General features: G+C 42.2%; 1 protein-coding gene across 1 annotated transcript in view; it reads left to right on the forward strand.

The window, feature by feature from the left end:
* Window positions 1-937: 937 nt before the first annotated feature.
* Window positions 938-11,887, forward strand: part of LOC106526389 (transient receptor potential cation channel subfamily M member 5) — a gene marked incomplete at its 5' end in the record, with an annotated part of 34,607 nt that continues 23,657 nt past the window's right edge. Inside the window, 7 exon segments of the mRNA XM_014020986.1 lie at window positions 938-1,107; window positions 1,216-1,393; window positions 1,672-1,733; window positions 3,783-4,022; window positions 9,167-9,269; window positions 9,472-9,590; window positions 9,998-10,297. Of these exon segments, the coding sequence (XP_013876440.1) occupies window positions 938-1,107; window positions 1,216-1,393; window positions 1,672-1,733; window positions 3,783-4,022; window positions 9,167-9,269; window positions 9,472-9,590; window positions 9,998-10,297 (1,172 nt within the window).

Consider the following 11,887-nt stretch of genomic DNA (forward strand, 5'->3'; position numbering starts at 1 on the left):
TCATGGCTCAGCAGCAGAAGCAAAAATAATACCGTTAAGAAAGCTGATGATAAAGTTGAATAAAAATCTAAGTTTGATTATGAAGTGGAATTAAATATCTGACAGTGATCATTACACAGTGTGGTTGTAATTCCTCACTTTACCATCTGTTTCACAGCTTCCCGTCCCCAAAATGAGCGTACGCATGGGTCAGAGCTGGCGTGAGGCACCGCACATTTTCACATCTAGTTTGGTTTTTATAAATCACAAACTTTGCGTGAAAAGTGGCGTACGCAAGTTTCTGGGCTCGTTTTGTGCGTACGCAAGCTTTATAAATCCGACCCCTGAACACTTTGATGCTGTGGGAAGAAGTGCAGTCCTTCCTTTGGTGAAATAAAAATGATTCACATATGAAATTAGGATTTTTACCAAATTTCATCATTGTTACACGAGAGGTGACAAGTAAATCAAACACTTCTTTATTATTATTATTATTATTATTATTATTATTTTAAATATTAATAATAATAACAATATTAATATTGTTATTATTATAATTAATGTAAACAATTCCATCTCTGGCAGAAACCTGCTGTTGAAGAGGAAAATCAAAACGAACCATCATAGAAAGATAAGGCTGGATTGCATGTACCACCTGCAAACTGATGAAGTGACTGATGTAAAAAGATGGCTAAAGAGGGACGGAATAAACACCAAGCACAGTGTCACTAATAATCAACAACTCAGCACAAAAACAATAGCAGCTGGGTTCTAGTGTACCAAACTGGACCTAAGATCCAGGCAGGCAAAGCAGTGGAACATGGACATTGAACACCGTGACTAAGAGACTGGAATAGTGTACAGGAACATCTGTGTTGAGTCTCAAAGTCAATAGTTCTTAATCACATCAAGTCTCGTCCTTTAATTTTRCTGTTACTGTTACAAACTTCCTGTCCAGGGGCCTGGATTTTGACGGGGGGTCTCAGAGAGGGCATTTCCCGCTGTGTGGGTGAGGCTGTACGAGACCATGGCACAGCAGCTACAGCTTTGTCCCAGAAAAAAGTCATAGCTGTTGGAGTGGCACCCTGGGGTATGGTCCACAACAGACAGCAGCTGGTTAACGCTCAGGTACCCACTGCCCCATGCTTCATTCTACAGACAAATGGGACATCAGCTTCACTCAAACTAACATAAGAAAAGCTGCTACGRTGCTAAGCTGTCTGTTTCTGTTTGAAGGGGAGTTTTCCTGCTCGTTACTATGCCCAGAACTCATCACATGACTCATGCTGCTTGGACAACAACTATCAAGCTTTCCTCCTGGTGGACAATGGAAGTGTTGGTCAGCGGGAGGGGGAGACAGCTTTTCGTTCTAATCTGGAGGACTACATTTCCCGTCAGCGCACAGGCATTTGGGGTGAGGTGGTTTTTAGCCCTTGGTCAACATTCCGGGTTGTCATAAAGCTTAAGTACATTAATTCTCACAGTCTATGAGAGGAGGACAACACAACAGAAATAATTTTAAATAAAGATATATTTTAAAGTTTAATCAACAATATGAGTAAGGTAAATCAAGAACCTGTCACTTTTTACATATTTAAGTTGTATAGTTATTAAAATAAAAAGGTAAAAACTTAGATTTTCTTTCTTTCTTGATGTTTTTTGTTCACTAAATCATGTTTTGTCCAAATCCAGATAGTGGCCGTGAAATCCCAGTCCTTTGCATGCTCATCTCAGGAGATGCCCACATGCTGGAGGTGAGAAAACTTTTTAGTGCATTCCCACTAACCYTAACCTCTTACATTCCTAACCAACAAAAAAGGTATACCCACCATACAAGTGCATRAACATATCTCCTCTGTTGAATTGTCATCTTATTGTTGYGGTGGAGTTTGTGTGCCTGAMTGATCCTAAAAGCTATGCTGTTGGGAATTCATCCAAATTGATAAACAAAAACAAGGAAGTCCCTTGCCAAGARGTAGATTGCCGAGGCCCCACACAGGAGCAATGCCTTGGGGAGGAGCTCATCGGCAAGCACCTGTTGACCAGGTCTCTACCCATGGGGCTTKGTYGGGCTTAGCCAGAGCAAGCATCACAGATTTGCCTTCCTGTGGGCCCACCACCTGCAGGAGGGGCCATACGAGTCAGGTGCATAAAGTAATGGGCAGAGGCCAAATGCAGGGACCTTGGCTCTCTTACCCTAGTTTACAAAACTGGCTCTTGGGACCTGGAATGTGACCTGGTATTGACTAGATATAGTTGGACTCAGCATGGACTYCAGAACCAATCTCCTCGAGAGGGACTGGACCTTATTWTTATATTTACCAATGGTGAGAGGCGCCGAGCTGTTGCAGGTCAACTTTTTGCCCGTAGACTTGGTGTCTGTGTGTTGGAGTTTTCCCCAGTAGATGAGAGGGTAGCTTTCCCACGCCTTCAGGTGGGGGGACAGGCTCTGATGGTTGTTTATGCCCATGCGCCAAACAATGGTTTGGAGTATTCAACCTTAATAGAGTCCTTAGCAGGGGTGCTGGAAGGTGCTTTATTCTGCCCTGATTTCCATGGGAGCCAGTTGAGGTGATTCATCTGGTAAGGATGCTTCTTTTACGCCTACGTAGGAAGGTGTTTCAGGCTTGTGCAACAAGGAGGAAACCCTGGGAAGACCAAGGAGATGCTGGAAAGATTACAGCCCCTTGTCCATGGTATGCTTGTATGTAGTTCTCCTCCATTCAGCCTCAGCCAAATGTGTCTCCTTTTCAGGTTCCAACTGTGCTTTCAGAACCACATCTGCGGTGGTCCTAAGCAGGTGACACAGAGTATTGCGAGCTTATGATTTTAACAACAGCAGACTTCTGCCCGTGGATTGGTTGAGCTGAGGCAGAACTTGTAAATTTTTTCAGCAAACTCTTCCTGGAGACTGGCCGGATCCGTCTGAAATCAGCAGATATCCCGGGAAGTTTCAGACAAACTGGCTGCCCACAGATACACAAGCACTTATGTATAAACAGTGCCATTACAAAAAAAAAAGGTCAGACTACTGGACAATAAAACTACAACGACATTTTTTTCCCTCTTTACCACAACGGTTGGAGCCGCATGCTGACAATCTGCCCACAAAGTGAGGGACACACTTACATGGAGGCGCACACACACACACCTGAGCAGAAACAAACAAACATGAATCAAATAGAGTGAGACTGGACAATGGAGATGGGGCTTATGCCTCTCAGCTGACATGTGAATGCCTTGGAATCCTCACAGAAGAGCTGGAAGAGGTGGCTGTGGAAAGAGATGTCTGGTCATCCCAGCGTCAGCTGGGGTTAGTTGGTGAGGCCTTGGATAAAGACTCTGTTTCCTGATAAAATAGAGGATGATGGATGGATGGATGGATGGATGGATGGATGGATGGATGGATGGATGGATGGATGGATGGATGGATGGATGGATGGATGGATGGATGGATGTTGTGTCACCATGCTTGAAATTTTTTCCAACTTTTTACTTCTGTGGGATATAATTATTTTGGATCTGCCTTCATTGTCTGTTTTAATCGTTTTAAGTTATTCATTGCCCTTTTTCATAGAGCTGTACAATTAACCCAAATTTGGTTTCAATCACTAAACAAGGTAATAGACAAAAAAGTAGTTAATTTTGCAACATTCCACTTCGTTAAGCGTGCAGTTCCTACTCCTGTTTTAGTAGTTACTTTTATTTACTGAATACAATACTGAGTTGTAATTAATGTCACTCATTTCAGTTCACAACTCAATTCAAAAGCTACAATCTCTACTCTTGCTTTTTTGTTTCAGAGATTAGACATGTCTTTGAAGAGATCRATACCCTGGCTGGTTCTTGCTGGTTCTGGTCCAGCTGCTGATTTCATCAGTGACCTGCTGGACAATCTGTCAGCTGGGGGGCTCTGTCACACCTCTTCAGCAGCAGAGGGGGAGGCCACGGAGGGTTTCAACCCCGAGTTCTGTGACAAGGTCCGAGAGAAGGTCCGAAGATACTTCCCAAATGAAWCTAAGTTGGAGAAACTGATGGACAGTGTGAGTCTTGAGTGAATCTTTGTCTGTTTTTTTTTTTTTTTGTAATGTGTGTTGCAACATCTATAAATATAAAYATAAATGATCCACAGTTTCAGTTAGTAGCACCATGTAACCTTACCCAGGTTTTGCAAAGTGCTTTATATGCTTTCAACGGTTGGAGCCACACACTCTTACAGTGCTTTCTAACATTTATTTTACACTTCATATCCAACTTTTAAAAAGCATAACCCCACCCCCAGGAAAATTTGACAAATTCCAGCAAAATGTTTAGTGCCAAGAGACATTGAGGGGCACAGCCAAGTTTGGGGATGAGGGAGGAGGTGTGGTCACGAGGGACAGCTAACTTAATTTCACAAGCTAGCATTTCTGAAAATATTTCTGAACGTTCTAAAGAAAATAATATATTGTAAAATAGTAAATGGACTGAACTTGTATAGCATTTTTTTCAAGCCCCACGGGGACCCCGAAGCACTTTACACCACAGTCATTCACCCATTCACACACACACATTTACACACTGATAATGGTAAGCTACATTGCAGCCGCAGCAACCTTGCGGTGCTGCAGTTCAGTAATGATAAACTGACCACTCTGCTCGCAGGATTAACCATCAACAAACAGAATTATTACAYAGGAAATATTGCAGGTTACATGAAACAGCAACTTTGTAGTTAGTAATTGGCTGGTTTCTGAATTAAAACAGAGAGTAACCAGAACGATGGTAGTTTAGTCTCGGTGGAGAAATTTTCACCCTCCTTCTCACTGGAGGTTGAGGGAGGCTGTGGAACCCAGTGGGTCTGAGCCTTATTGGATTGAGCTGCTGTCTCAAGGTACTGACTCAGCAATGCATCAAGCCGGTGCTGCAGAGTCATTGGAAGAAAGAATGGGTCAAGTTTCTGGGTGTTAAAGTGATGTTAGCAGCATCCTTGCTAATATGAGCTGATGTTCAAAGCAGTAACAAACTTTCATTACAGTGTCCAACTTCTGACTCGCTGCGGGGGCGTTTCACTGAGTAAAAGCTTTTATACCTGAACTGTGACAAAAGCATTCATCAAGCGGTACCATTTTAATCAATAGCCTATAAGCCACAGCTATTAGTGATGTACTTCCTTTAAAATTCAGGCCGAGAATGCCGGTGCATGGCAGCCTCGCCTCTGTCAGTGTGCCCCAGGGCAGCTGTGGCTACAATGTAGTTTGCCATCATCAGTGTGTGAATGTGAGTGTGAATGGGTGAATGTCTGTAAGTGTAAAGCGCTTTGGGGTCCGGAGGGACTTGAAAAGTGCTCTATAAGTTCAGTCCATTTACCATTTACCGTTTAGAATGTATATTATAATGTAGACACAAACCGAGCACCCCTCTCTATGGGATAAATCTTGTGCCAGCAGGAATTGAATTGGAGTTGCTCTGATTCAATCTGTATGCGCATACTTTGAAATTTAATGCATTTCCAAAATTCAGATTTTTGTGTCACACATCCTGGTCCCTAAAAAAGCCAGCCAGAGTAATCAAACACATGATCCACAAATTTGTTTCACTTCAATGAAGCTTCCCTTCTGTAATGTAACAGAGTTGATGCAATCCACCGTAAAAGTGACAAAAACAATTATTTTATTGCAGTGATTAATTTGACCTGTATGTAGAAAATGTTACATTTACGTCTCGTCATGTAGTCAGCAGCAGCAGGATCTGATCAATATGTGATCCATGATGTGATGTAAATGTAACATTTTCACAATATATGTTGCTTGTCTAGCAAACATTTATGTACCAGTTGGGTGGAGGATGGCAAACGTTGTATTTCTGCCCAAACCTGGTAAACCAACATATAGAGAAGCAAAATCATTCAGACCCATCAGCTTAACATTTTTCTTGCTGAAGGGAATGGAGAGGTTGATAGATAGACATACTGTATAAGAGATGGCACCTTAATGCTATCACCATTAAGTGCTAAACAACATGCATATCAGGCAGGTTTTATACAGAAACAGCCTTACATGGCGTTGTTTTGCAAATAGAACGCAGTCTGGCACGTGGACAATATGCGCTTGGATGCTTTTTGGACATACAGGGGGCATTTGACAATGTTCCTGTCGAAGCTATTGAGAGAGCACTTGCCAGCAAAGGCRTGGATGAGACAACCACAAAATGGCTCGTTTTCATGCTTCGGACAAGGAAAGCATCTTCAAATCTGGGGGACTGCTCGATAACCATTAACCTCAGAAGGGGCTGTCCACAGGGAGGAGTAATCTCGCCCCTGTGCTGGCTCCTGGTTGTTGACAGCCTACTAAGTGAGTTGAATAGATCTAGACTTCACACACAAGGATATGCAGATGACTTGGTCATACTTACAGAAGGCTTCTGCCTGGGTACTGTATGTAACCTAATGCAAAGGGGACTAAACAGTATCTAGATGGTGCTGCGAGCAGGAACTTTCTGTCAACCCAAACAAGACAGAATTGGTTCTTTGCACTCAAAAGAAGTCAAGGAAGGGGTACTCACCTCCAAATTTGGAGGGTGTAAAACTCTCCCTGTCAGAGTCAGTTAAGTTCTTGGGTGTCTATCTAGACAGGAAGCTTAACTGGAAAAGACACGTAAATGAAAAGTGTAAGAAGGCAGCAATATGCCTACACCAGTGCCGTGGAATTGCAGGTAGTCGTTGGGTGCTACCCCAAAGGTTATCAGATGGATCTACACGGCCACAGTCCGCACCATGCTATGCTGCTTTAGTGTGGTGGGTTCAAGTACAAGTTGGGGTGGCAAGAGTGATGCTCACCCATGTGCAGGACATGGTTTGCCTGAGTATCACGGGTTCCATTATGACAACAACCACAGCAGTCCTTGAAGTCCTACTGGACCTGACTCCACTGAATTTACACATCTTAGGGGAGGCTGCATCCAGCGCAGTAAGGTTTACACCAGGCTGGTAGGTGGAAAAGCCTATCTGACTCACAGCACACTAGAATCTGAGACTGGGCAGTTGCTGCTGTTCCAGTAACTGCAGGCCCCAGAGACAGAATGGTCAAAAAATACAATTTTGAACCAGGTTTTAGACAGAGATTGAAGACAGGTCAGCCTGGAGTAATTTCTCTACGTTGGACCTGTCTCCTGATTGTTTCTACTGTTTTACAGACGGATCCCTTATAAAGGAGTCAGTAGGTGCAGAGGTGCTGATTCTGCACAACCACAGTGAGAGAGAGTACAGTTACCCACTAGGTGGTTTTGTAAAGGTATCTCAAGCTGAGATACATGCAATCCACCAGTGTGCGACATCTCTCAAAGAACTTCAGTGTATGTAGAAGGAAATATTCATCCTGACAGATAGCCAGGCTGCAGTTAGAGCTCTCCAAGGGCCGCAGTTCACGTCACTGCTGGCTTGGGAGTGTGCCGAGGCAGTCAAACAACTGGGGAGATTTAACAGTGTTACTTTAAAATGGGTACCAGAACATACTGGCATTTATGGTAACAAGAGAGCTGACTACCTTGCAAGAGCAGACAGTCAAGTCCACTTTAAAGGACCAGAGCCTGCTATAGGCATTTCAACAACAATCTGTAGGACTGCCCTAGAGGCATGGATCAGACGTCAACACTCAATCCGATGGAGGGAGCTGACGGATTGCAGACAGGCCCAAATCCTTGGTTTGGAAGAGCCCTTCTTGCCCTGACAAAGAAAACTTTAAGTACCTTGGTTGGAGTCCTAAATGGGCACAACTTGCTCAATCAATGCCTGTGACATTGAATTAGAGACCTCTTTGCACTACTTGGGCCAACGGTTGGCCCTGAGTAGCCAAAGGGAACGAATTCTTGGACAACCTTTTATGGATCCTGAGAAGCTGAGAACCCTGAGTGTTTCTGTCCTGGTGTTGTTCTTCCAAGGGACGCAAAGGTTTAATTAAAAGCTCAGTGTCTCTTTTGGGGAGAGTAATGGGCCCTCTTATGAGGCACCCACTCACATGGGTTTTATACTACAATGTGCACAAAAATGTCAAAACGTACATAAAAGTATAAAGACAATACCCTCAATGCCCAATTTAAACAGTTTATTTGCAAAATAAAGTACTGATTTTGGGTTAGATACTTTTTCAAAGATTCTCACTCAATCTATATTCCGACTCTCATCTACGGTCACAATCTTTGGGTGGTGACGGAAAGAACAAGATCGCGGAAACAAGTGGCTGAAATGAGTTTCTTCTACAGGGTGTCTGAGCTATCCCTTAGAGCAGGAGTGTCATACTCATTTTCACTGAGGGCCACATGAGCGTTATGGTGGCCCTCGAAGGGCCAGTTGTAATTAACTTTGACGTTTCATGTTTAACTTTGACTAAACAGTGTTTTAATATGTCCTCTTTTAAATACTAAGTAATAGTATACTAAGTGTATGACTGACTAAATCTGAAATAAATAATACAGAAATATTATTAAAAGTAAAACTAAAAAAAGTTTTACTCACTTATTAGTTTCTAGTGAGTAGCAAGTTTGCGTTATGGCAGATTTAGTTTATGGTTGATGCCGACTTTAAAGCAGCTTATTTTCAGACATTAATGCTGTGCTATCCAACTAAATTGCTCTGTTACTTAAAGCCAACAGCTCAGGGGCGGGACAATTGTTATTATTTTTCACCTTTTAATTTTATTTTGTTACATTTAATCATAAACTTAAAGTTTACCATTGATATAAGAAATAATTTTCATGTTAAGTAAAAGAAAATTTTGGGGGTGGGGTGGGGTTGACACATGTGTCTTGGAGAGAGGCTTAATCCTCCGGGAGAAATTCAGAGTAGAGCCGCTTCTCCTGCACATTGAGAGGAGTCATCTTGTTAGGATGCCTCCTGGACGCCTTCCTGGTGAGGTGTTCTGGGCACGTCCCACTGAGAGGAGGCCCAGAAATATAAGCAGAAGAAAATGGATGGATGGAAACTTGTAGAAACAAACATTATTAGTTACAGATTATATCAGTATAGTTTTCCCCACTAATTCTAATATTGTGTTGTAAAAATAAATATATCAGGTTCTGGTACAAAATTGGCCACATTCCTTCTACTGATGACTTGACATTATTTGTTTGATTTGTCCAGCTGATTGTTTATAACATTTGCTTGGTAATTCAAACACAGATTTACTCATTTGTTTTCTTATCCTGTGTCTAGGCTTTGAGTATTTGTCAGAACAGGGAGCTGATTACTGTTTTCAATGGCGAACAGGAGGGWTCTGAGGATTTTGACATGGTTCTCCTGAAAGCCCTCGTAAGAGGTAAGAAAAGTTACGTCTACAAAATAAGAAATGGGCCACAGAAAACACTTTTTCTTTACATTTGTTGTCATTTCATGGGTAAAAAAAAGGATTTTGTCTAGTTCCAATTGTTCCTTTGAAAAGTTACCACYATGAGTCAATTGCTTTATCTGGCTTTACAAACTGCTTAAATGTTGTCTCCCCCCACCCTCTCTCTGTTCAGCTGGTAAACATGAGACCAACGAAGCCAGTGAGTTTCTTGATGAATTAAACCTGGCCGTGGCCTGGAACCGAGTGGACATTGCTAAATCTGAACTTTTCAAYGGAGACATACATTGGAGAGTATGTCTTTTTTTTATTGGGAATTAAAATTTGAAATTACCAGAACCTTGTTCAGATTTTCATAACTGATCAGAAAACACTTTAATCTTTTTTAAAAAATGTCACAATTAGTACTAGAGTCTTCTGGTTAAATGTAAAAGATTTAGTTAATTATGTAAATCTGTTACCATTATATTTCACTAAATCTGCTCCTTAAGTAATTAAATTATAAAGACAAGTAAGTTTGTCATGTTGCAKCTTCTGAGTCAGAAACAGACTTTCAAAATAAAAGCTTGAAATCAGCTTAGTTAAAGTGGCTTTGTCATCAGCAGCATTGGCCACATTATTTTTTCATYATATTATACAGAGGCTTTAAGAATTTCTACAAAATTGAAGAAAACTAATGACTTTTCTTTTTTCCTTTTCAGTACAAGGACCTTGAGGAGTCCATGACTGATGCTCTGATTAATAACAAGCCCCAGTTTGTGCGTCTCTTTTGTGAAAATGGTCTCAATATTCTGGATTATTTGACCTATGGGCGCCTGGAGAGCTTGTACAGCTCGCTGTCAGATAGCTCTTTGGCTTACATCCTTCTTCAGAGACATCTGAGTGAAAGGCATGGTGTGGCAGGGTCCCAGTCCTCTGTGAATGGGTCCACAGTGCATGTGAAGAATTCTCAGGGTGTACCAAGTAAACCTGTTTCAATGAAAGGCCTCAGCCTGTATGAGGTGATGCTTATTATATGGATATCAAAGTTATGTTTGATGCCAGGAATGGCAAACTATACAGACTTAATAATACACTGTACAGAAAAAGTGTTTTTGTTTTGTAAGTTTGTTTCTTAACAAATTTATTAAAGCAAGGTGTGTGTGTGTGTGTGTGTGTGTGTGTGTGTGTGTGTGCGTGTGTGTTTGTTACCTGGTGGGGATGACTTTTAGTAGTATATTTTCAGTTCACACAGCCTGGTGTGGACCCATTATTCTTTATAGGGACAAAAGCCTGGTCCCCATTAGGGGAAATACCATTGGTGGATTAGAGGTTAGGGTTAGGTATGTACTGGTGCTGGTGAGTTGGGGGGAGAAACAAGACAAATATGTTTTGCTGTTAATAACAATTTAAATCCTTTTGTAATAAAGTATTTAAAAACTGAAAGCCCGAATAATTGAACTGAAACTGAACGGAAACACCTTCCCACAGGAAAACTGGTCAACATTTCAGTTTGCTCTTAGACCTAAATACAGATACATGTAACACTTCTATTTTATTATACCAGTGGTCCTCAATCCTGGTCCTCGAGACCCACTATCCTGCATGCTTTAGGTGTTCCCCTTCTAGTCAGCACGTCTTTAAGCCATACAGAAGCCTCCACTCATTCCGTTCAGGTGTGTTGAAGCAGAAGAACAACATGCAGGATAGTGGCTCTTGAGGACCACTGTATAGTTTGTAAATACAGGTCCTTCTCAAAAAATTAGCATATTGTGATAAAGTTCATTATTTTCTGTAATGTGCTGATAAACATTAAACTTTCATATATGTTAGATTCATTGCATTGCGACTAGGCTGTTCCCAGAGTGCTGTATCAAGGCACCTCAGTGGGAAGTCTGTGGGAAGGAAAAAGTGTGGCAGAAAACGCTGCACAATGAGAAGAGGTGACCGGACCCTGAGGAAGATTTTGGAGAAGGGCTGATTCCAGACGTTGGGGGACCTGCAGAAGCAGTGGATTGAGTCTGGAGTACAAACTTCCAGAGCCACTGTGCACAGGTGTGTGCAGGAAATGGGCTAAGCTGCGGCATTACCCAGGTCAAGCCACTTTTGAACCAGAAACAGCAGCAGATGCGCCTGACCTGGGCTACAGAGAAGCAGCACTGGACTGTTGCTCAGTGGTCCAAAGTACTTTTTTCGGATGAAAGCAAATTTTGCATATCATTCAGAAATCAAGGATCCAGAGTCTGGAGGAAGACTGGGGTGAAGGAAATGCCAAAATGCCTGAAGTTGTGTCAAGTACCCAGTCAGTGATGGTCTGGGGTGCCATGTCAGCTGCTGGTGTTGGTCCACTGTGTTTTATCAAGGCCAGGGTCAATGCAGCTATCAGGAGATTTTGGAGCACTTCATGCTTCCATCTGCTGAAAAGCTTTATGGAGATGAAGATTTCATTTTTCTGCATGACCTGGCACCTGCTCACAGTGCCAAAACCACTGGTAAATGGTTTACTGACCATGGTATTACTGGGCTCAACTGAACTGCCAACTCTCCTGACCTGAACCCTAGAGAGCAGAGGTTCTCAAACTGGGGTCCCTGGACCCCCAGGGGTCCACGAG

Source organism: Austrofundulus limnaeus, unplaced genomic scaffold, assembly GCF_001266775.1.
Source record: "Austrofundulus limnaeus strain Quisiro unplaced genomic scaffold, Austrofundulus_limnaeus-1.0 Scaffold274, whole genome shotgun sequence".
NCBI lineage: Eukaryota > Metazoa > Chordata > Actinopteri > Cyprinodontiformes > Rivulidae > Austrofundulus > Austrofundulus limnaeus.